Genomic DNA, 25,902 nt, shown 5'->3' on the forward strand with positions numbered 1-25,902 from the left:
TTTTTTGCCCTTTCTTTATTTTTAAATAAGAACTAGTTGCATGCCCGCGCTTCGCGCGGCACATATTTTGATTGGAAAATAGAAATGTGTGGAAGTTTTTCGATACTTTGTTAACATGAAGAGCAGTAGAGCTTTAATTGTAGAAAATAGAGTTGATTGTGAGGTGAAGATAAAATATGTACAATACTTGTTTTTTAATTTGCTAAGAAAATTTTTTTCTAATAGAGTGTAAGAAATTTGATGCATAAGGAATATGTATGCTAAGAGTTTATCAATTTTTATTTGCGTCGTTAGTATTTACAAAGTGTTATAGGTCACCAAAGACATGTTTATGAGACAATATTGTATGGTTAGTACAACAATCTCCACAAAGTGACATTTAATATCGAGAAGTACAATGTAGCATAAGTAGTATTTTTGAAATGATATTTTTGGAATAAAATTCTTAATATTTTTAGAATAAGATTTTTGAATTTATATTTTTGAAATGTTATGTATGACTGGTAGATTTGTGCCTATAATCACTTTGACCTTCAACTACCAAATCGGCTGAATTTACTTACACATTAGAACAATATAGCATGAGAAAAGCCTCTCATGTTGTGTATGTTGCAATCCAAACAGACTACTAAACCTGACCAAACTCTAAACATGCACAATACATCAACTAAATACTACAAAAACACACAAAATACATCAAAAACACACAAAATGATAAAAACACACAAAAATTCCCACAAAATGATGATAATTAATGCCAAAAACACACAAAATGTTTTCAAACTAAATACTACAAATGAATTTCATTAATTGAGTAATATCAACAGAGTCTCATAATTAGCAATACATGACCTTTGAGAAACCAAAACAACATCAAACCACTCCTATGAAACATTAAATTCCCATACAATTCAATATAATTTTAAAATTATTTGAATACTATTAACTGTATGAGTGTGGTTGTGGGTCTTAAAGTGTATGAATGTGGTTGTGGGTATTAAAGTTTTGCAATATATACCTTTGAGAAACCAAAACAACATCAAACCACTCCTATGAAACATTAAATTCCCATATAATTCAATATAATTTTAAAATTATTTGAATACTATTAACTGTATGAGTGTGGTTGTGGGTCTTAAAGTGTATGAATGTGGTTGTGGGTATTAAAGTTTTGCAATATATTTATGTGTGTGGTTGTGGGTCTTAAAGTTTTCTAATATATTTTAAAATTTTCTTTTGTCTATGTAGGTTTTTTTGTAAAGACGTCCACGTGACACCATGAATTAAGGAGAAACCTTGTGGATCCTCAGTTATATATATATAGATTGATGTGTCTCTAATTTTGTTATTTAATTATTTCATCAATTCATAGATATGAGCCCTCTCAGTCTGTCCAACTTTCTGTTCTTTAACACTCCCATCCTGAATAATAATAATGCCCGCGCACAAAGAAGTTAAGTTGAGCAAAATCCAACTCGTGACAACAGAGATATTACTCTATTATAGGAATTGAACTCATGGCCTATTGAGCCCATACAATTTAACCTTAAGTAGATTCACCAACTAGATCATCACCCGATGGTGGACATACTAGTCCCTTAACATGCTTCAAGCTTGGCAAACTAATGCAATGTTTTACTGCTTCAGAGAAATAATCAGATGTTACAAATATAAACCACTAGGCAAAAAAAACACCAAAATAATCATGAAGAATTGCAAGAACAAGAGCTAATATGCAGCCTGTATGATGCAGAAAAGGAGAAAATTAATTGCATATTACACGGCAAACCTCGAACAAAAGCAGTACTTGAAAATGTAACCAACCCGGCCTAAAAACAGGAATCTAGTGGCTAAGTTAAGACTGAACTAATAAACAGGAAGCACTCTCCTCTACCGTATTACAATATATACAGAGGATGATCCATTATGAGAAATGGGTGTCACAATTTCATTACTGAATCTTTGCACCCGTCGAGGATAGCAAGCATGAAGAACAGTAACTTTCCTTTATATTGGCATCACTCATCAGCGACCCATGTGATATCCAGACGAAAACCATTTGATGCAACCTGGATGAAGGAAGCATAAGGATGAGCCATAACCACAGAGAACAAGATGAACTAGTGGACTGGGATGCCAACCCTGCAGCTGCGAAAACGAAAACATTCAAGTCATGTTAGTCATCTGCCCTTGCTAATTATTCAATCTTCACCATCATACAAGTATATTATTAGTATTAGGATGTATTCATGGCCCTGCCTAAGGGCAATGGCATGAATCCCCATCATGTTGAAAAATCCAAAACACAAAATTGAATATTAAATAAATGAATATCAGGCGAAGAGCAAAGCAAAAGGGAGTAAAAGGAAAAGATAAAATGCTATGTAGTAAGAGACGAGCATTCAGCAAAAATACCCACCAACAAAAGGGATACACAATAATAGCCACAAGCAGTCAACTGATAAATTGAAAACCTAGAACGCTGCCATTTAGAGTTGCAATATGGTTAGATGTATCGGCCACAAGTCAGATTTGCAGGGATTAACATTATTTCTCTTCTTTCTTCCTTTTTCAGATTTCCCTCCCTTATTTACCACCCTTGCTGAGACAAATTCCAATCCACATACAAAAGGGGATTGTATTACAAAAAGAAATCTCACCCTTTCACTTTTTCAGGGATCTAACTAAATAGAATTAAGCCATAGCAAAAACTATACAGAAAGAGAACTTTTCGAGATCCATATAATTACCTCAAACTTTGAGATCAGATTACTGGTCAATACTCTAGGCATAGAGTTGTATCTTCATCTCCCTGTGTTGTGGCCACCAGCGGAGTTCTAAAAGGTGCGGATACAGTGTAATTAAGCTGGTAGTTTACAGCAACGGGACCAAAAATGCCAAACTTTCCAGCACTGCTGAAAGCCGCTTCAGCATCAGAACACCTCTTGAAAACCACTCTAGCACGGCTGGCCTCCTTATCAACTTCTGTCTCAGATTCCTTTAGAGGTCCAAAATGCTTGAACATCTTATTTAAATTCAATTCTGAAGGAACAGTATTCACCTCAGAGAAATTCATCACCAGCTCTGCAGGTGAGTTCTCATCCACATAACCGATCGGCTTCCGTGCTGCCACATCATTAGAGTCAGAATATCGCCTCTTAGAGTATGATCTACGACTACCTTGGATGGGATCTATTTCACGTTTTCTACTTTTACGCGATGGTTGTTCCTCAGAGCCACTTTGGATAATCCGGTCTGTCCAATAAGTGTCGCTCATGTCCTCAAATTCAAATGTTCCAGGAGAACCACCCAAAGGATGGGACATTCTTCCTTTAACGTCACCTTTCTCCAAAGCCAAAAACTGTTCTAAAACTACCGAGTTCCTAAAATCGGAGAAGAAACTAGCAATGACATTAAGAAATTCATATTCTCCAGAGGGATCTCTAGCCGCCAAGTAAAGTTGAGATAGCAATTCATCCAGTGATGAATATTCCACCGGAAGAATCATCCCAATTTTTTCCGCATCCTCAACATTATGGAGAGAAGCATCCGATCCATTCCCAGAAAGTCTGTCACTGCTGCCTTCTAGCTTCTGAAACTTCTCACCGTCACATTTTAAAATTGAAGGGGCTACTCTACGAATGCAATCACCAATCTTAAAGGAAGGCTTAGGAATAGATGGGGTAGTTGAGGATACTTTTGCAAAGGAAATAGTTTTTCTCCCTTCTTGATTTGCCGAGTCATCAGCAAAGGAATCAACAGCCCTCCGTTTATTGGCCAATTTTCCATCAGGCTCAAAATCATCCTCAGGAGAATCCCATTCTTCATCCATCAATTCAGACAAGCTTCTCTCTTTTTTAACAAGATAATCACTATCCTTCAAATTGTGTTTACGCTTGTGATAAGAACTTTTTTGTATAGCCAAGATCTCCTGACCAGCGGAAATTTGCTCATTGTGCATATGTTCAGCTACCATGTCCATCGGCACATTTTCCCCATATAATGTATCTACATTGTTCTCCGGTAATCCTCCACAATCCTGAAATTCTGGCAGCTGATGGAACCCCTTTAAGCGATAAAACGAAAGCAATTGTGCCTTAGCTATCACAAGCTCCAATCGATCAGCTCCCCCTGATGGAGACTGAGCTAATGCTTTCAGATACTCAACTAACTTAGCAGATTCAAAAGAAGTTGCAGTAGTAGATTTGTCCACACCACCTCTCTTACTTAATTCTTCTGGGATCCCAGCGTTCTCTACAATCTGATATTTAATCTCTTCATAAGCATCCTTTGGCGTGCATGAGCAAGAAAGTCCCAACTCCACTCGCCTTGAAACTTCTTCCAATGCACAACTAACAGCATTCTGGAATGCTTCAGAATTGCTCTGTTTCTCAACCTGGGAGAAGTGTGTTTGGAAGGGTTTTAGCAGAGATTCTTCATTCCAAGCAAATGTACGGTCGCCAAAATATCCAACCAAAAAACAATCTTTTTTCTGATATTTCATTGCCTTCTCAGATGCATCGGAAGGATCAAGTATCTGTCCAGGCCACCATGGATGACTCTTCACCTTGCCCCACACCAAATCTGAGACGGAAAACATATCATCTTCTTCACGAGGCAGCTGATAAGTAGCTCGAGGCATTTTCACTGAGCTTCCATAGTTTACAACAGCCTGTTTAATGATTTTCTCCTCCATCTTATTTGCCTGTCCAGGATTCTGCTCTTCAACTTCTACTCCCTGTCCTCCACATACATTAGACTCTTCAGCATCAACGGCTTGTTCACCAACTTTCATTTCTTTCCCAACATTTGAATTAACCTCCAAATGATCATGGGATGCACTCTCGTCAACAGTTTCACCAGACTTTAATGGTTGATCCCTGGCACCAGAACCCAGAACCTTGGTTCCTTCCACTGCCCCTGCTTGTATAACACATGGTACAGTATCAGCAACACGCTCTTCAGTTTCCATAGGCTGTGATGCAGTTTCTGCACCTCCATCAATGGCTTGAACATCTGCTACAGTCTCTCCAGACACCGTTTCAGCAGTTAAATCCTGCTTTTTTCCCGAGCAAGATAGCATCCCATCCATGTCAACATAATCAGAAATCTCAACATTTGGACTGGAATTTACCGAAATTTTATCTCCAACAACCACGGAACTAGATTGACATGAGGTTGTTGCATCTACAAGCACATGAGAATTTATTCCGCTGTCTCCATTAACTGTCTCAGCCTTTGACTCCCTCTGTTCAAATTCTGTTTCCAACTTGTCATGGAGACCAACCTGTTTGGCTTGAATAACTTGTTTGTCAAAATCATTCCAGGACTCTAATTTAGAATCCACATGAGCAACTTCGTAGGCCGTGCTCTGATCTAAGCACTCTTTGTTAGAGTTTGAAAGTGCCTTGTCATCCACTGCAGCAATTTCAAGTCCACTAGTTACTTGCACATGCTGAGACAAAGGTATGGAATCTGCAATCAGATTACAGTGATTTTCAGTGCTTCCACCATTTGCCTCAACATGTAAGGTAAGTTCTTCCAATGTAAAATATAAATTTTCATTGAGAGCATCAATATCCATACCTTCAACTTTGGAGCAAGTTAATTCCTCATTACTAACTACTGCAAATTCTCCTTCTGAAGTAGCTATTTTCTGTTCATCCAACGATCCTTGCCCTTTGCTATCAACAGCTTCTCTTTCAGGTTCCCCACAGACTCTCTTAGTAACTGAAACATGTTCCGTATATGAATCATTCACAGTCCCATCAAAAGAATTACCACCTTTAGCTTCCTCCTGTTTCAAGGATGCTGCAGCTTCCTCTTCTGTATCTTGGTTCTGTAAACTAAAATCTTTCTCCATTGTCAGAGAGGACGTAACTTTAGTTTCAGTTACAGAATCATGTATTCCATGAACCGAATTACCAGCCTCTGGCGTTTTAATATCTTGCACCGCGTCAACTTCATCATCAACAATTTTCATCCTGTCTACACCTTCCTCAACCAATATGCCACTTGACTTTTCCTCACTTTTAACATTCATAACTTCCTCGGTAGTGTGTGCTCCTTCACCATCATTAATTCCATGATCCTGTAAATCCCATCCCTCGACCCAATCGTTCACATTCTCATTCGCGTCACCTTCCCTTGCAACCACCTCAACTGCCTGAAGATGCTGGCTTTCTATCTCCGATGAACTCACAGCTTCAGTGCTACCATCAACACGAGTTTCAACCCTCTCATCCTGAGAATTCACATTCTCATTCGCATCACCTTCCGTTGCAACCACCTCAACTGTTTGAAGATTCTGACTTTCTATCTTTGTTGAACTCACAGCTTCAACGCTACCATCAACAAGAGTTCCAATCCTCTCATCCTGAGACTTCACATTCTCATTCGCATCACCTTCCGTTGTAATAACCTCAACTGTCTGAAGATTCTGGCCTTCTATCTCTGTTGAGCTCACAACTTCAGCGCTACCATCAACACGAGTTCCAACCCTGTCCTCCTGAGCTTCATCATCTATACTTTCTGCTCGCAGCAACCCCTTGTCATCATTTACAACACCTTTTTCATCAGTTGTTTTCTTATCTCTCTCCACACTATCCTCCCGAGTCACCTCTGCCCCTTGATTTTGGCCTTCTGATGGATCACTAAGAATGGAAGAATCTCCCGCCTCAGTCTCAGTCCCCAAATCAGACACATCACCACCAGAATCCCTGACATCCCCTTCGTCACATACCTCACCTTCCTCCATCACCTGCTCAGTTGAAGACCCCTCAATCTGGTCTTGACCCTCATCTAGGGTTTCACTCTCACCACCAGCTACCACTATAGATTCTGAAACACTACCCACCAACACACTTTCCTCTTTTGAATCCTCCATAGAAAAAAGTATCTGAGTAAAATTCAAGACCATCAAGAACAAAGAATCATATTAAACAAAAACCAATGAACCCTAACAACGACATAAGTAATTAACCAAAACCGAACCAATCAAGAAGAATCACAGTAGACTCCGTCATTTAAACAATAAGAAGAAAAGCAAGAAGTGAATTACAGAGAAATAAAGTACCTTTGTTAGATCTAACAAGTTAAGGTTCGGAACGGTCGGGTTTGGGCTGGAGAGAAAGAGAGTGTGTGTGTTTGGGTAAGTGAAAATGTGAAATGCCCGAATATAATGGCTTCTTGTCCTTTTGTTACTTACTTTTCAGAGTGATTGGTGCAGCTTCCAGCTCTGCAAGGTAATTTACTTTACTTGGGTGAAGTAATTGTAGAGAGTCTGGACGTGGCAGATTGTTATTGGACGTTCCCAATGTTTCCGGCGAAACTCTTACGATGTGTTGCTACTTGGAGTATCTATCATATTGTGTCACCGTCAACCAGTCATGTTGGAATTGAACTAATGATTTTCTCGATTTTTATGATTTTATCTTAAAGAGATTTATCACCATTATTTGAAAATGGTTAGTCTGTTTGGTCACCCTAAATAACTAGTTAACTATTTTGATATATTAAATCAGGTGCAACATCAAATGCGAAAAATACTAATTAAAATGGACCATCCATGGTTGCCGCTAGGCCTATCAAATGTGCCTAAATAGTGAATCTTGTGCCCTGGTGGTGCAATATCGCATAGGATTCCACTAGTGCCCCATAGAAGGGGGAGGAAAGAAGAGAGCCCAGAGTCCACTACTATGGTGCCAACTGCCAAGAGCCCAAATAAGTCAATAAATGGGCTTTCCAGAACTGTCAATAAACTGGCCCAACTTAGCCACGAACATAAACAATAACATGGGCCGGCCTGGCGAAGTCTTGAACGTTCAATTTTCAATTTGGAGTCCGTCTGAAATTCACAATTGCCAAAGGCTTGAACAATGGGCCAGGTAAAAGTTAATGTGGGCCTACAAGGAGACAATTATAGGGCTGGGATTCAACCTACAAGACCGGCCTGATAAGTGATCTACACACACCAATGGAACAACAGCCAATACATACCCTAATGTATGTATATATATTTCTATAGACATGTACATGATTCAATAAAAACATGCAGTGCTCAACTCAGCTGGCTAACCATTCAACTATTCTATTTATATCCACAGTGCGGGATTTGAATCCTGCGAACAACATATTTGTTGCATGTGTAAGTGTGGACTTCTATGTGTCATCAGTTTTGGCATCACATTTACACTAACAATTCAACCAAGAACATCAAAAAAAAATCCAAAATATGGCATTGCGTTGGCTCTTGGATGTAATGTGATGGTCAATGTTCTGAATAAAGCCTGGAACAAAGTGCATTGAAGCCAACAAAAAAGGCAACACCCATGAGATATGGGTTAAAATAGTTCATTTTACAGCTCAAGCTGGGATGTTAGAAAGAGAGGGAGAGAATGAAAGAATCTTAATTTATCAATTGAACACCTAAGAATAATTGAATATTAAAAATATTAAAATTGGAAAAGGAAAGAGCCACAACAGATCATATAAAAATAATGTTGTTCTGAGCAGCATCTGCCTCTCCAGTACTCCATTGTGTTATTTTTGCCAACTAATTAGTCATCGCTTCACCCAGCAACCCTTTTAACAGCCTCACCACTTCCAACGACCGTACCTATTCCACAGCCAAGCAAACTGTCTTTTGTGATTAATCACTTTATAAATTTACACATAGTGCATAATTGCATCAAATTGTAGTACAATTAGCAAAGGAAAACTAAAATCAAGTGCAATATATACTATACCAGTTTTTACACAAAAATTTCTATTTAGGGAGAGATTTTAACATGGAATTCAAGCGTCTTCACAAATATTACAAGTTAACAAGTACATATATAATTTACATGGCTATGTGCAAATATTAATTTTTATCACAACACATGGCTATTAAAAGGTTAACACTTTCTTATTTTAATAAAAGATAACGATACTATATAAGTTTGCTTTTTGAACATCTGATATGGACTAAACTCGGGTCGTCACGTCTCTACACACAAAAAATTCTCACATAACAACAGAGTAATTAAGTAGGACCAAAATCAAACCTAAACACATAGCAAATATAATTGATTATCGATGCTTAACTCATAATTCAATGTAACCAAATCTTGACAAGAACAAAGTCACTACCAATTTGGGTAGATTATTAATGCCCAACAAATAACGTGAATGGCTTATGAAAAATAAACAAATAACCTTAATATGTTTTTTAATTCATAAGGGCATTATAGTCATTTGGTCCACGTGGGTTCCCCTATTTGCCAGTTGGGACCAACTCAATCACAAGTGCACGTGACAGCCTGTGACAAAATGATTCCATCACATTACAAGGGAAAAATGGGGTGTTCGTGTAAGTACCTGTGTTGCGAGCAATCGATGGAGGCTTGGACATGATTGTGGGGACAGTTGCAATGTGGCCCGCAGTTGATTGAGGGAAGATGTGTGCAGGTAAACCCATTGTTTGCGATTGATGGTAGTGATAAAGAGGGTACATTGGCATCAATGTGTTGGCACCTACAATAGGATGGCCCGGGTACACTTGAGAGAAATGCCCGTTCACGTATGACCCACCGGTGTAGCCAACCTTCTGTGCATCCTCACCCCATAAACACAGATCAATATTCAATAATTCAATATCATTAATCATGAACAGATCAAGAGGATGGTGATTGGTTGTGGTGTGGTCCACTTACATGGTTGTAACTCATATGATCAGTTGCAATGTAAGCCGGACAGTACCTGATTAAAACAAGCAAGGATATGGTAATTGGTAAGGTAAGGTAAGGCAAGGCCTATTTTAATAACGTAGACCAGTATAAAAATCAACGGCGGAGAAAAAATACACACCCGTAAAATGGAAGGGCATGATGGTGCTGGTGCTGATGGTGATAAAATGGTGAAGCCGGTGTCCCTGCTGGATAGTACCAGTGCACCTGATTGGCTGGAGCTGGTGATGCAGACCTTGGTCCACCGTTGGATCCTTCTTCATTTAATTTACATCAAACATTAGATTATAAATTTATAATACAGAGATTCACCTCACCTAACAGTTTTAGCTTAAGCGTCAAGAAAGAAAGAATAAATCATCAATATGTATAGGATTGGCATAACACAACCGATTAACATAGAAGCAAAAGTCAAACACCGCATAAGTAGTACAGAGACGGCCCATGATAATAAATCTGTATGAGCCTATGACGGAGAGCGAACTATATTTGTTGGTGTGTTTGACTTGGATTTGGAACAGATTTGTTGTTAATTAACCAAGTTAGATATTTAAATTCTCACAGTAAATTTACAGACCTTGTTGAGGAGTGGTGGATGCGGACCTCGGGCGGCGTGCGCCGAGGGAAGCCAGGTTACAGTTGGCACGGCGGCCGTTGATGTTCGGGGCAGGGTCTTCGCAGGCCTTCTTTGCGGCTTCAGCGTCGTTGAACGTGACCTAACATGAAAAATAACAACATTAATTAGAAAATATTGCAAGAAAAATAGAATGAAGAGATCAAAATGAAGGTATCGTTTTTTTCTTACGAATCCATAGCCCTTGGATCGACCGGTGAGCTTATCGGAGATAATAACAGCCTCCAAGATATGACCATACTTTTCAAAATGCTCTCTCAAGGCCTCCTTCGGAGTTTCCCATGCTAATCCTCCAACAAACACTTTGGTTAATGTCGTGTCTCCGAATTGTCCCATGTAGTTGTTGCCGTTGCTGCTGCTCATCGTCATGATTCTTATTACCACATATAAATTCACAATCACAATGGTTGTGTTTGTGAGAAGAAAAAAGTGAAGGGTTTTTGGTGGGAAGGGTAATATAAGGGATGGGGATTAGTGGTGGGGTTGGTAATTAAATTAAAATAATAATAATAAGAAATTGAAAAAGGGGAGGGAGAAAGACGGGCATACAGATAGACTCCGCTGATAGCATCAACGTGATCGCACAAACTATGCCAGCAACGTGTCGATTGGAACGGTGTGCGTGCGAGAACACGCTCTTGGGAAAAAAAAAGAACGGAGAGACAGCTAAGCAACCGTACATGAATACCGTGGACCTACAAAGGTGAAGAAGAGAGGTTTCAAGCTTTCAAGGACGGGGGAGGTGCAGACTGCATTTGTTATACGTTGGCGGTTCGAGATACGATGAGGCCGGTCGATTTGGACAGTAGTGGGGTGTCTTTTGTTTGTCTAATTAACAAATAGTCGTTGGACTTGGCCACCTTATTATCACGGCAGGTATTTTGGTCTCTTGATTAATAATAATAATAATAATAATAATAATAATAAACAGCAATAGACGAAACTGTAAGAAAGAAACCTATTGATCGCATGACATAATATGTGATTACTGATTAGTGTTTGTGATAATTCTTTCGCTAATTGCTTGTGTTTCTTTTCTTTTACAATAAAATTAGTACGTTTGCTTAACCAAGTAACCAACGACCGGTCAAAGTCGACGCGACCTACTCCTGCTAGATCACGTGGACCCACTAAGCATCACTGTGGCGTGGGTCCTCCTTCCTTATATAAAAATGTTATCTTAATTGTCAGTATTTTTTTTAGTTATTATTGTTATTATCCTTCCAAATTCCAAACTCCCTGCTACACAACCAAGCCGTTGCCACGTCAAGATAGTGAGGCTCAAAGCTTCAAATGGTTGATGATCGTGATTTGTAGGGCCAAGAGTGTCTCTCTCTCTCGAATCAATTTACCGCGATGACACGTGGTATGAAATATTATTAATCTCACATCGAATCGACATAACACAACTGATTACTATATAAATAGTTTATAGTATATTTCACACAAATGATAAGTTTTCTAGCCTAAAAACCAATGAAGACGGCTCACACAGAATAAATATGTGCCCGCCCGTAGCCTAGGACATAAGATCCAACATGTATTTGGACTTGGATTTCCAATTTGTATCCAAACAAAAACTCTATCAATTTGAATGACGATTTGAATGAGGTCTCTATCTATTCATTTGTTGGATTTAGCTTAACTCGTCCCACAAGTGCAAGACTAATATCTTATAACGGATTGAAATAACTCAATCGAGTGTATATAGGTAAAGTCATAAAATCTCTCACACACTTGAAGTGTTTTCTAGGCCTCATAATTAATGGCAAAACCCACCAAGAATATGTGAGGACGTATGGCTCAAAATGGATAATATTCTTGAGGGTAATGCTTGAAACCCTCAAAAAGTGACCCTCATTTAATGTGAAGTATTGGATGTAAAGTAGGTCCTACATGTTTGTTTTTCAACGATTATTTTAATATTACATAGATTTGAGAGACTTTTGGAATTATATTTTGAGGGTTTCTAATATTGCCCTATCCTTCATGTATGTGTTTGGGTTGGAGAATTGGTTTTGAAGAACAAAGAGGCTCGACTGCACGCGCAGCGATAGACAGAGCATGGTTTTTAGGGTTCGACATTCGACGAGCATTTGGGCACGTGAGGATCGCCAGATGTTGCCACTGAATCGACAACGTGGCCAGCTGTCCAGCAACGGTAGGGGTTGTTTGGTAAAATCAGTAAATATGCTTTGGTTTGACCATAAAAGAACAGAAACAGACATGAATGGGCTGTCTGTCCCTAGTCCCGGCCATCGAGGACCCAACAACAAGGGGTGAGTGAGGCCTCGTGCTGCTGAGCTGGACCAGCAGTACCTCCATCATTCTTGCCTGAAAACATGTCATATAAAACATGCAATATATACGACATTCTTTTTTTCCTTTTTTTTAATATTTGAATGGTGTGTATACGGTATTTACTAGGGTCCTAACTTGGCTTTGTTTTAAATGAATCAAGCCCAAGATTGATATAATGTTCAAATCACAAAAATCAAAATGTTAGCATAATGTACGGTTAATACTATGGTCTATCATAATTGACATACATACATACATATATATATGTACACACATAGAAGAATTCTCCTATATATGCGGATCTAAAATGTTGATAATTTTTGTGAGTAATGAAAAGTAAAATGATAAGGGTGATCCTCTGTTTTAGGGAATAGATCCGCATTGTAAATCTACGCACAAGGGAATTCATGTATATATATACACCAAAGAAAAGATAGAGAGAGAGGGGGATTGCAATGAAATGAAGATGCGTTGGGGTCACTGTGTGGCTGGTTCAGGCAAAGAAATGATGGAAACACTATTTATCCCATACAAATTATTACACAAAATGGCAACATTTCCACGAGGAACTGCTTTGTTTCAAGTGGTTATTCCAAAACAAAATTTGGAAGACAGCTAGCTGCATATGCCTGCTTCCCTCTGGTTTGCATCATCTCAGCTCACGTGCGGCTAACGTGTTATACACCTGTGACATAAGATGGTGTCACGTGATGGGAAGAATGTGACTGGCTCTCCCATGCCATGCGTCACTTTTGAAGTACAAGAATGTCACTTTCTTCGTTGGCTGGTGACAAATACCAGTCTTCCAAAAATGGTGAATGAATGAATATTGCCTCAATTCGAGTGGCCATAATAGTATAGAACATGAAAGGTCACTACTTTTATATCAGACCCTGCCATAAAAGTCACTGAATATTTTAATCATAGATGACAATAAACAAATTTGACATCCGTAATTAAAACTGCAATGACTTCTACTGTAAATCTACAATTAAGACGCTTAGCCCCAAGTTCTTATAGAGAAATTCTTTTATGAGTGCTAAAATGAGGTACTAACTTTTAGGATTCAAAATATTTTTTAAAAATTATGAAAAAAATATATTTGTATTTTGATCGGTTTTACGAACCCAATGATATATATTTTTTGAAACAAAAATCAAATGTAACCTGAAATGTCCTTTATTTTACATACAATGATCCAGAATTATCATGCACTTTTCATATTGAATTTGATTTTTGTTTTGAACAAAAATTATATCATTAGGTTCGTAAGATTTTTCAAAATACAAATATATTTTTTTAAAAAATATTTTGAACTCTAAAAATCAGGACGTCATTCTTTTAGGACATCATTGTAGGATCTCATTTTAAGATTTCATAGGAGAATTCCTCATGTTATCTGATAATAACCAACTTCTTGAGCTTGTAATTAAACTTGTAGCATGATATTTTTTTTGGTGTTATTCTTGGAACATTTTCTTAAAAACCCGAAACCTTCTTGGCTTGTTTGCTCCTCATTTTCTCAGAAACCAAGCAGAGAATAGCTAATTCACCTGGTTATTGTTCGAATAGGTAATTCACCTGGTTATTGCTCTTGATACCTGAGTGAGTATGAGAGCCTTCTAGGTCCTGAGTTCGTTATGCATCAAAAACATTTTTGGGCCTTTTGTGTTATTTTCTTGGAACACAAACACTCTTTTCTTTAATTAAAACACGAAACTTTCTTGGCTCGCTTTCCCTCAGTTTCTCGGCAATCAAGCAGAGAATAGAAAATTCACCTGGTTTTGGGCTTTGCTACTACAAAATTACTGATTCTATACTCTAGTTGTTCTATACTCTAGTTGTTCATAACAAATGTTAGCCCGAATAAGATGTTATCATGCGAATTGCAGATAATTGCAAATCGTCAAAGTTGGCATATCACCCTTTTGTAAGAAAATCAAAATCGCAGACCATTGGAACGAGAAAATTCTTTCATTCATAAACCATGTTCTTTAAAAAAAAAATAAAGAAAAACAAAAACTATGTCCCAGCTTTGCATGTAAAGGATGTGCACGAGATAACCTTGTGTGTTGGAGAACTTACGAAACCATGAAGCAGGCTTGACTTTTTTGCTTATCACCAACTGCCGAAGACACGAGAGGATATTTGCACATACTACCGTGAAGATATTTGCACATACTACCATGAAGGTTGAATCCAAGATGCCTGCAACAAGTTTCTTGTATCAGAATACTTCACCACATTATCATCTTGTCTAGAAAAACAATGGAATTTTCTAGTCTTCAAATAGTAATTGACAACACTATTGCCATGGACTCTTGGAAGGAAGATTCTGTTTCCCATTCCATTACCTTTCACCAATGTCGAAAAGGAGGATGATCGGCTCACATACAAGGCATAGTTTTCCAACTTCCTCACTCTTCTCCAACACATTTTAGCGCGATTCAGTTTGAAAACCATCGCCCCTTTGCCCACTTTGCTAATCAAAACTAATAAGAGTTTTCCCGCACATACCAGTAGGAAGTTCTGATAATCAAACTCAATAGGTCTCTTATGTACGTGAAGGACTTTCCAAGTCATCTTCCCCTCCCGTTGCAATTCAAAAACTACTAAATTTCCATATTCATCAAGAACATAAATGGCACCATCATAAAAAACTGGACTATCGAGACTTGTATCAGATCTATAATTATGGTTTTCAAATTCATAATAATGCCATTTCTCCTCTCCGGGGTGTATAGTATATACGCAAGGGAAATGTAATGAATCAATTGCCACAACTAAGCATTCTGGAGATTTTGGAGAGGATGAGAAACCTATGCATGAATAAGACAAGAAGTCCATATCCAGTTTTGACAATTTAATAATCTCTTTTGTCAACGGATTGTAGAAGGACAAGCCTTTCAAAGTTTTGGACATTAGCAACCAGCCATCTTTTGAGTGTAGAATTTTACCATCTACTAATGATTTTGGGATGTTTATGAGATACCTTCCGCCTAGCTTCGGATCCATAAAGCTATGAATTCCAGAGTCCATATAAGAAAACACCAACCATGGCGACAGTGGAGCAAATGGTAAGCTAATAGAAGGCTCTCTCCATTGAATTTGAGGGAGTACTGATCTACAAGTCTTGGAGATAGAACGAAGATTTATATAATCAACCGGATTGAGCAATCGCACGATGATCTTGAGAAGATCAATTGGCAAGCCAAAAAGTTGACTCTCTCCTTCATTCATTCCAAACAAACTCTTTTCTTTGTTAGCTTGCTCTATGGTTTCCCTTCCTTCAATTTCTGATCGTCTTGCTTCATCCGAGTCTTGTTCAACTTGTCTATGAAACAACCTATATGTGTAGAGTGAATGCATTCAGACATAAGTTGGAATATCATATACATATAGGAGTGACAGTAATCAAGAGTGTACCTTAAGTCGGGCACAAAAAAAATTGTTTGATCGCATGTCTTGGGGATATTCCACATCAAACGCCGCGAAGAAAGTGAAATGCTGTGGTCTTCAAATCTGTATATATATAAGTGGTCAAGCCGTTTATGATATATGAAACCACCTTTAATCTCTCCTGTCGCAAGATAGGAAATATTATATAAACAACCCAAGAAAAACACACGATCTTGTACCCTTTTCACCTTCTGCCATCTCAAGCTTTCTTGATTAAGTTTGAAAACATTCATGTCTACAATTGTAAAGCTATGTTCCCCTTCAGATGATATAACAATGTAGAAGAGTTCACCATACGATTCGACCAAGTGATTTGAATGATTTGTATGAGTAAAGCCTTGGATGCGCGGTAAGTCACAGTATTTTCTCACGTCAATGTGTGTTGGCTGGACTTGGTGAATGCAGAGTAACTTCTTGTGATATTGGCCTCCTCTAGCATACAAAGAACCATTTAGACTAAAAGGTTCATCAAAGCCATCCTTGATATCACGAAGGTGAAGCCTGGCTGGGATTTTCTCTGTATAGCAGACTGTATTCCAAAGTTTTTCCCCAAGTTTGCAATATATAACGGAAGGATGAGCTTTATCAAATAAGAAAACCATGGTATTTGGATCCATATGATGATGATGATCATCATCATCAACAGTAGTACTGATTTTAGAAGGTGACAATGACTACAATTTTGAAGGTGGATCAATTCGGATGTAACAGGATTCCAAAGGGAGATATCATAGTTTATATTACTCAAAATTAACCATCCGTGACAGTAATTGCGTACCTTTTTATCACCCAAATCAGGAGAGCTTGTGCGACGACTCGCATATGGTGGTGTTGTGGAGTAGAAGATGAAGTCACCCGTACCGTCTCTGAGCCGGGATATAATCCAAGGGTATGGGAGGTGTGGCGGAATGCTGTGTTTTTGAATTCTCTGCCTCTTCAACATCATGGATTCACTGCTGCCATCTTCATTATTCCCTTCTCTCCTCTTCTTCGTCTTTTTAGGTTTTAATTAGGTATTTCTAGGTTTTAGGAGTTGGTCACAGTCACAGCCCCACGGCAACAGCAGCAGCAACACTAATACTAGTATTTATATATTACGGGACAACAGCAGCACCAATAAAGCTAGTATTACTATATTACGGGACTCAACATGCTCAGCAGAAAGGGATTAGGGTTTGAACTCAGAGGAGTATTGGATATTATTTATGTTATATGCAACAATTTTTGGCATACTCCAGTAAGGAATCGAATACAAGTGGTGAACCTAATACAATTATAAGTAGGATTTCTATACTGTCATTCATATATAAACCATGTCCTTTATAAAAAATAAAGAAAAACAAAAACTATGTCCCAGCAATTCGCATCTCAAGGATGCATGTGCACAAGATAGATAGCCTTGTGTGTTCGAGAACTCACAAGACCATGAAGCAGGCAGGATTTTTTTTTTGTTGCTATCTCCAACTGCCGAAGACACGAGGATATTTGCTCAGCCTTGCCTATGAGAAACAACAACAATCCTCTACCAGCTGCTATGCAAAGTCAATGAATATTGGATATCCTTCAAGGCCTGCTTTATCCATAATTTCCTTCTGGTCCAATTAAAAGAAAAGATCGGAGTAGAACATGAACATCATGTAATATGTGTACATATATAATTCATATGGGAATGCAATAGTTTCACAAACAAGATTTCGCAATTTGCATTGCATGTCTGAATTATAAGCAGTTTCATGGTTATGATGAATAAACAGAACACCAAATAATATATATATATATATATATATATATATATATATATATATATGCATTTACATGAAGATAAGGCACATTGCAGTGGGTTAAATATATCAAATTACTAGAAGGCTGAAAATTTATGCACCTTTTTTTTTTTTTTTTTTTTTTTTTCAAAAGGGCTTAGCCCGGAATTTTATTAATCAAGGAAGAGAAAAAGCCTCTCTTCGATGGCTTACAAGAAACGAGGGGGGCATGAACCTGACCTCGGCAACAAGAAGAACACAACAATGGCAGAACCAACCAAACAACACTAAACAGAAAAACCACTGGAAGCCTATTTTCTAATACGAAAAACTGGGATCCCCAACCTATCCATTTGGAGCAAACCTTTAACAGTAGGAGGGAGATTACAGAACCTGTCATAGGCTACAGAAACTTTAGTGTTGGAAGCTTTGGAAGCTAGGAAATCTGCAGCACCATTGAGCTCCCTGTAAACATGTTTGAAGCTGATGTCCAAAGACATACAATTTTTGGCTATAGCTCTCTTCAAGTGAATCAGATTCCAAGGGCAACTCATGCTCTCAGAAAGAATGTTAATAACAATTAATGAATCAGATTCAACAAGTAGGTTTGAGAGCCCTAAGGAAGCAGCAAGATTTATACCCTCATGAATAGCCATCATCTCAGCAAAGGTAATGGAATTAGAGCCATAAAAATTAGAGAAAGCAGCCACAAAAATGCCAAAACTACGTCTAATAACACCTCCACCCCCTGAATCTCCAGGATTATTCAAGGCACTACCATCACAATTAATTATAGTAACATCATGAGGAGGAGGGTTCCAGTAAAGAATAGAAACCTTACCTTTGCTGCTGGCTCTCATAGGAATACAGAAGAGCTTACTAACATTTGAATCTCTGAGTTCCATATTCAAATTCTTGACTTTGCACTGGAATTGAACTCTGATTTGATCAATAATTTCCCCAATAATTTGCCCACCAGTAAGCTGAGTTTGATCAAACCTGCATTTATTCCGAGCATACCACAAATTCCAACAAATAAAAGCAGGAATCATGCAGGCCAAAGCCCCAATGACTGACGTCTTGTTTTTATGCTTCCACCAAGTTGTAAGTCTCAATAAAAGAGCATTGCTACTAAAATTAAGACCAAAAAAATTACAGAAGAAGGACCATACTTGACAAGCAATGGACCCTTCCACTAGAACATGTTCCACAGTTTCAACATGAGGAAAATTAGTACAGCAATCACATTTAGAAACAAGACTAATACCTTTTTTCTTAATATTTTCATCTACAGGCAGCTTATTATTTAGTACTTTCCACATGAAGATGGAAATCTTGATTGGAATTAAGTCATGCCAAATATAGCCATAAATTGGATTGAAAACATTACTCTGCCTAGTGACAAGCCATGCAGACTTAACCGTGTTACCATTTTGATTAGGCATCCAGATCATCTTATCAGGGCAATCATATATGGAAGGGATTTCATTGAGGATTTTCTCCACTATGAAATCAGGTATAAGATGTCTAATTTTATTTTCATCCCATTTATGAAATCAGGTATAAGAGGTCTCGATCCGATCCTTCCACACTATCTTCTGCCAAGTTTTTTGTTCGATTGACTCCCATGAAATTGGAACTTGAATCTTCTCCACATGCTGCATAAGTCTCAAGCTATCTGCAATGCAAAATGACTTTAATGATGCAACATCAAAGTAGTAATAAATTAAACGTAACTTTCTTATGGTGCATAAATATTGGTACACATGTTTTCTACAAGATTAAAAAAAAAACATACAATGGGCCTACTACTTGAAAGTGGATTAGAATTGTTCAGAATGTGATTATCACTTGATTATGTAGATGATTCTTTTCCTCCAAATGTAAGAAGTTTGCAGAGGGATAAAGTACTGGAGAGGGAAACATGCCAAGGTTAAGCAGGTTTTGGTTCATGCCTTTGCTTCGTGGAAATGATGAAGTGTAGGAAAGGATATAAAGAAGGGGGAACTTAGGAAGAGATCAAGGGAGTCTATATATCCCCTAGTATGACTTGTGGGAATTAGGAATTGCATGAGAATAGCGTAAAAAATGAACATATCTCCAACAATTGGGGCGACAGAGCTTTTGTTTGAAGCTGGCATTGGCGTTGTGGGGTGGATATGTCCTAATATTTTGATGTGCGGTCAAGAATCAAGATAATGAAATTTGAAACCAGTAGTCGACCAATTGGCACTATCCTGCTGATTACCACAGCTGGAAGAAGTTTTCTACAAAACTATAATTAATCCTTGCCAAAGGGTTATGCCCCAAACCCAAAGGTCTGAAAACTTGCACATGATATAACAGAAAAGTCTCATTTAAGATAGGTCGTTGTATGCATCAAGAAAAAAAGTTAGAATTTTACTTGTAATAAATGCGTCTTTCCACCTTTCGTGCTCAGACCATGATGGTGCAACTTCTCGAACAGAGATGCCCTTGCTCAAACATACACTGCATAGGTTGGGAAAACGCATAATGAAACAATAATAAATTTGCTTAAGGGTGCAGCATATAACTCTCTGTTCATACACAAAGCAACAGTTCAATTGACTCATCTGTGAAAGGAAAGGGATTTCATCTCCGATGGCCATCTGGCTGACTGCCTCGCATTCCAAAGCAGTAGAAGAAGCTTTGGGAGACCAGAAAACAAAAAAAAACTCATGGCCACGAAAATATAATTTTGACATTATATAATTAGTAAATGCTGAAAATCGATATTTATATAGAAAATAAGTACTTAATGTGAATTTTAAGTGAACATATGTGCCTAACATTTGTTTTTATATGATATTTATCCAAAAAGAATATATTTTGTCTGTGTATATTTGAATAAAACTGTTATGTTGTTTATAAATTGTTTACAAATTGTATAAAATATATTTTAAAAATCAAAGTTGAACAATCTCCTAGGTTAATTTGTATTAGTATACAAAATTCCTATTTGAGTTCAAACCATAATCAATATCCGGTTAGAATGTGGGGTTCCATAACGAATATAAATACTCGTATAGTATGGCTGATTGATTGCGTAGTTGTATTCACCCTGTAAACAAACCTAAAAACCTATAAGATGAAGAGGAGAGAATGGGATAATGAAGATGGCAGCAGTGAATCGATGATATTGAAGAAGCATGGAATTCAAAATTACAGCATTCCACCACCCCTCCCTTACCCTTGGATTATTTCCCGGCTTGAAGACGGTACGGGTGATTTCATCTTCCGCACCACAACACCACCGTATGAGAGTCGTCGCACAAGCTCCCCTGATTTGGGTGATAAAGAGGTAAGGAATTGCTGTTATGGATGGTTAATTTTTTCCGATAGAAACTATGATGTCTCCCTTTGGAATCCTCTTACATCAGAATTGATCCACCTTCCTCCAATTGAATCGAAACCACTACGATACTGTTTTCATGACATTGTATTGTCATCATCCCCATCTAAAATCAGTACTACTACTACTGTTGATGATGATCATCATCTGGATCCAAATACCATGGTTTTCTTATTTGATTCTACTCGTCTTTCCATTATTTATTGCACACTTGGAGAGAAACTCTGGAATACAGTGTGCTATGCCAAAGAAATCCCACCAGAGCTTGGCCAACCAGATATTAAGTATCGCCTCTGTAAGGCTTTTATTCTAAATGGTTCTTTGTATGCTAGAGGAGGCTCGTTTCGCGATAAGTTACTCTGTATTCACCAAGTCGAGCCAACACACATTGGCATGAGAAAATATTGTGACTTACCTTGGTCGAATCCTGGTCTTACACTTGGTTCAAATCACTTGGTCGAATCTTATGGTGAACTCTTCTACATTGCTGTATCAAAGGGAGGGATAAATAGGTATGCAGTTGTAGACATAGAAGTTTTCAAATTTAATCAAGAAAGCATGAGATGGCACAAGGTGAGAAGGGCAAAAGATCGTGTATTTTTAGTAGGTGGAAAATATAGTATTTCCTATCTTGCGACTGGAGAGATTAAAGGCGGTTTTATATATATTGAACGGGGAGACTACTTTTATATATACAACTCTGAGGACCAGAGCCTATCAATTTTTATGCCGCATTTGATGTGCAATATCCCCAGAACACCTGACCCTATTCTGTTTATGCCTGACTTAAGGTAAACGCTTGATTACTGTTACTCTTTACTTATTATTGATTCTTTGTGTTGAATATGTATCACTGTTGATATAATGAGCAATATAGTACACAGTGCCCTTTTATCTTTTATAATCAAAACTGAGATGAGTATGGAGATCCTTATTCCATTAGCAATATGCTCTTCCGTAGAAGTGAAGACTCGTTATACGACAACACATTGCAGATATGAAACCACTTTGACTAGAAAAATTTTATCTTTCATACTTCATTTTTTTTCTTCCAATAATATATATTATATTTATGTGCATCATCTTTCAACTTATGAGTTATGTCTAACTGCATTCTCTCTCATACTCTCACATATATCTTCCAATAATATATATTATATTTATATGTGTATCATCTTTCAACTTATGAGTTATGTCTAACCGCATTCTCTCTACACATATAGGTTGTTTGATAGACAAGTAGAACAAGATTTGGATGAAGCAGGACAATCAGAAATTGAAGAAAGAGAAACCATAGAGCAAGCTAACAACAAAAATATTTTGGGAATGAATGAAGGAGAGAGTAAACTTTTTGGCTTCCCAGTGGATCTTCTTGTATTCATCACACGATTGCTCAATCCGGTTGATTATATAAATCTCCGTACTATCTCCAAGACTTGTAGATCAACACTCCCTCAGATTCAATGGAGAGAACCTTCTATTAGCTTACCATCTGCTCCACTATCGTCATGGTTCATTTTTTCTTATACACACTCTAGAATCCATAGCTTTGTGGATTCGAGGCTTGGCGGAAGGTATCTCATAAACATCCCAGATTCATTAGTAGATACTGAAATTCTCCACTCAAATGATGGCTGGTTGCTGATGTCCATAGATTTGAAAGCTTTGTCCTTCTACAATCCATTCACAAAAGAGATTATTAAGTTGCCAAACCCGCCTAGAGACTTCTTCTTGTCTTCATGCATAGGTTTCTCATCCTCTCCAAAATCTAGAGAGTGCTTAATTGTGGCGATAGGTGTTTCAGATTCCGCTAGCATATATATTATACGCCTTGGAGAAGAGGAATGGCATCATTATGAATTTGACAACCATAATCATACATTTGACACAAGTCACAATAGTCCAGTTTTTTATGATGGTGCCATTTATGTTCTTGGTCAATATGGAAATTTAGGAGTTTTTGAATTGTTACAGGAGGGGCAGATGACTTGGAAAGTCCTCCATAAACCTAAGAGACGACATGGGTTTGTTTCCGAGAACTTCTTAATTGTGTGTGATGAAAAACTCTTATTAGTTTTGATTGGAGAAGTTGAAGAGGTAGGGGAGGTGAAGGTTTTCAAACTGAATCGCGCTAAAATGTCTTGGAAAAGAGTGAGGAAGTTGGACAGTTATGCCTTGTATGTGAGTCGATCATCATCCTTTTCGACATTGGTGAAAGCTAATGGAATGGGGAACAGAATCTTCATTCCAAGACTCCACGGCAATGGTGTTGTCAATTATTCTTTGAAGACTAGAAAATATCATTGCTTTTCTAGACAAGATGATTTGGTGGACTATTATGACACAAGAGAGCTGTTGCATGCATCTTGGATTGAACCTTCATGGTCCTAATATTTTGCGAACTGCTGGGTTTTGTTTTTGTAGAGTAACATGCAATTATGAACTGCTGGGTTTTGTTTTTGTAGAGTAACATGCAATTATCTTAGTTTAAGATAAGTTATCATGTTAAGGATTTAGTATATGAAGCACCAGATCATTCAAGTTTAGTTTTTGTATCTAATCTAATATGCCATTAATTTAGTTGATTTGATTGACATTTTTACCTATATGAGAGAATAAGTTTGATTTATTAGTTGTTATATGTGAGTTGCTCATGTGAAACTACAAAAGTAGGGAACTATTATCTTATTGCTTCCTTTTTTTTTTTGTGTTTCTTTACACCCTCGTTAAGATGTAATGCACTATTTTTCTCTGTGTTTCGTTGGAGATTCTTCTGCTATGACAAGTTTGCAATCATGCCCTGGTGAAGAGCTAACTTCAACACGCATTCTTTGGTTGCCTACCACCCTCCCTTGATATCATACCTGATTATTTGATTAAAACCTTTAGTTCTATGGTTTCAGAGATCGATCAGGTACATGATCTTGATTGGCTAAATCTAGTGACTCCTGCCTATTACTGTCCGAGTTGTAAGTCATTCAAAATGTCGTCTTGGCAAAGTAACTAATAAAAGAATGTAATAAATATTGAGAAAAGTAGAATGGGTCGAGTAGTGGAGCCTGTGAGATCGTGGGCTGGCAAAGATGCAGGGGTCGCCAAATGACCTTGCAGACGGAGGGCCGGCTGGCGCTATGGGCCAAATCCTGGCCCAAACCCGAAAAGCCATCACGCCTTGGTAGTCCGATATATTTTTGGGTAGGTTTAAACTTTAGTTTTGAAGTTGGATTCAATCCAAAACCTGACCTCATAGGCTAACTTCGGGTCAGGCCCGAAACCCGAACAATGACTCGAGTTTAGCCAATGGGTTTAGCCCTTCTTCATTTTATGTTAAAAATTCAATCACAGAGTATCATTCAAATATAAGTTTGATCTTCTCCAAACTGTTTTATGTATCCGCAACTCTATGTTGATATACAAAGCAACAGTTCAAATCTGTGAAAAGCGATGTGATTTGGTCTCCGATGGTCATCTGCCTAACTGCCTCGCACTCCAAAGCAGCATAAGAAGCTTTTGAAGACCAGAAAACAAAAAGAAACTCATGACCATGAAAATACTGTGCCCCATTTCTTCCTAAAGATGTACCCAAGTAAGAAACCATACTATTAGTATTGACCAACAAAAGTAACAGACCAGTTACCAAAAATAGATATACCTAACAAAAAATGATAAGAGCAGTTAGACATAAATTGGAAGATGAAAAACATATAGGAGTAACAGTAATCAATGGTTTACCTTAAGTCAGGCACAAAAGGAATTGTTGGTTTGCTTGTCTTGGGGATATTCCACATCAAATGTCGCAAAGAAAGTGAAATGCTGTGGTCTTCAAAGCTGTATATATATAAGTAGTCATGCCATTCATGATATATGAAAGCACCCGATGGGAAATACTACTGTTGGAGCTTTAGGATTCTTGATGACCAAGTCATTTAAGACTTATTGAGTTCTGTTAATAAGGCCCTAGTTAATAGGGTTTAGATTAGGTTTGAATTATTCTTCAACTGCTTTACCACGTTATTAGGTCATGTAAACGTGGTTGTTATTTGTTTTTCTCATTCCTGTTTGTAAGGCTGGTATAAAGCCACAATTTCATTCATTCAATAAACAAAGTGCTTCAAACCCCAAACTTTGTGAGATTTGTGTTTACGTTTCCAACAAAGTGGTATCGAAGCCCTCTCAAAAGGGCTTGATTGAGTGTTGATAGGAACAACAGTTTCCTAACAAAAGCGAGAACGAGTGACAGAGGGATGGCAACAGAAGGAGGCAGCTTTGTTCAGCCTGCAATCCCTAAGTTCGATGGTCACTATGACCATTGGGCTATGCTAATGGAGAACTTTCTCCGATCAAAGGAGTATTGGCCCTTGGTGGAGACGGGGATCCTTACAATAGAAGATGGAGCTGAGCCAACAGAGGCACAAAAGAAAACAATTGAAGATCAACGGTTGAAAGATTTAAAGGTGAAGAATTACCTTTTCCAGGCCATCGACCGAACTATCATGGAAACAATCCTTGATAAGGAGAGTTCGAAGAGCATATGAGACTCGATGAAACAAAAGTATCAGGGGACAACAAGAGTGAAGAAGGCTCAGTTGCAAGCATTGAGAAGAGAATTTGAAATTCTCCAGATGAGAGAAGGAGAGAAGGTGGACG

The 25,902-nt window shown here is 37.9% G+C and overlaps 4 protein-coding genes across 8 annotated transcripts; 1 reads left to right on the top strand and 3 right to left on the bottom strand.

Moving 5' to 3' along the window:
* Positions 1–1,734: 1,734 nt before the first annotated feature.
* On the bottom strand, positions 1,735–6,898 carry LOC119988593. 2 transcript variants are annotated; one of them, XM_038833681.1, is made up of 3 exons: positions 5,587–6,898; positions 2,751–5,418; positions 1,735–2,142 (listed from the first exon to the last, which is right to left on the bottom strand). In XM_038833681.1, exons 1-2 carry the CDS (start codon positions 6,884–6,886, stop codon positions 2,777–2,779), a joined length of 3,942 nt encoding a protein of 1,313 aa, XP_038689609.1. In that variant the 5' UTR covers positions 6,887–6,898; the 3' UTR covers positions 1,735–2,142; positions 2,751–2,776. The 2 variants fall into 2 exon arrangements, with proteins under 2 accessions (XP_038689609.1, XP_038689608.1); XM_038833680.1 differs by having other exon boundaries at positions 2,751–5,475.
* A 1,377-nt stretch (positions 6,899–8,275) lies between these two features.
* On the bottom strand, positions 8,276–10,797 carry LOC119989840 (probable RNA-binding protein ARP1). Of its 2 annotated transcripts, none has more exons than XM_038835577.1 (6): positions 10,534–10,797; positions 10,306–10,444; positions 9,850–9,985; positions 9,696–9,741; positions 9,361–9,589; positions 8,276–8,617 (listed from the first exon to the last, which is right to left on the bottom strand). In XM_038835577.1, exons 1-6 carry the CDS (start codon positions 10,729–10,731, stop codon positions 8,571–8,573), a joined length of 795 nt encoding a protein of 264 aa, XP_038691505.1. In that variant the 5' UTR covers positions 10,732–10,797; the 3' UTR covers positions 8,276–8,570. The 2 variants fall into 2 exon arrangements, with proteins under 2 accessions (XP_038691505.1, XP_038691506.1); XM_038835578.1 differs by having other exon boundaries at positions 8,276–8,637.
* A 3,851-nt stretch (positions 10,798–14,648) lies between these two features.
* Positions 14,649–17,273, bottom strand: LOC119989909 (F-box/kelch-repeat protein At1g57790-like). Of its 3 annotated transcripts, none has more exons than XM_038835675.1 (3): positions 16,901–17,273; positions 16,090–16,185; positions 14,649–16,009 (listed from the first exon to the last, which is right to left on the bottom strand). In XM_038835675.1, exons 1-3 carry the CDS (start codon positions 16,942–16,944, stop codon positions 14,845–14,847), a joined length of 1,305 nt encoding a protein of 434 aa, XP_038691603.1. In that variant the 5' UTR covers positions 16,945–17,273; the 3' UTR covers positions 14,649–14,844. The 3 variants fall into 3 exon arrangements, with proteins under 3 accessions (XP_038691603.1, XP_038691604.1, XP_038691602.1); XM_038835676.1 differs by having other exon boundaries at positions 14,649–14,871; positions 15,656–16,009; positions 16,090–17,273; XM_038835674.1 differs by having other exon boundaries at positions 16,090–17,273.
* Positions 17,274–20,963: 3,690 nt separating this feature from the next.
* Positions 20,964–23,835, top strand: LOC119990129. The gene is made up of 2 exons (XM_038835976.1): positions 20,964–22,046; positions 22,479–23,835. Exons 1-2 carry the CDS (start codon positions 20,992–20,994, stop codon positions 23,644–23,646), a joined length of 2,223 nt encoding a protein of 740 aa, XP_038691904.1. The 5' UTR covers positions 20,964–20,991; the 3' UTR covers positions 23,647–23,835.
* Positions 23,836–25,902: the final 2,067 nt, after the last annotated feature.

This window comes from Tripterygium wilfordii, chromosome 21, assembly GCF_013401445.1.
Source record: "Tripterygium wilfordii isolate XIE 37 chromosome 21, ASM1340144v1, whole genome shotgun sequence".
In the NCBI taxonomy this organism is placed as follows: Eukaryota; Viridiplantae; Streptophyta; class Magnoliopsida; order Celastrales; family Celastraceae; genus Tripterygium; species Tripterygium wilfordii.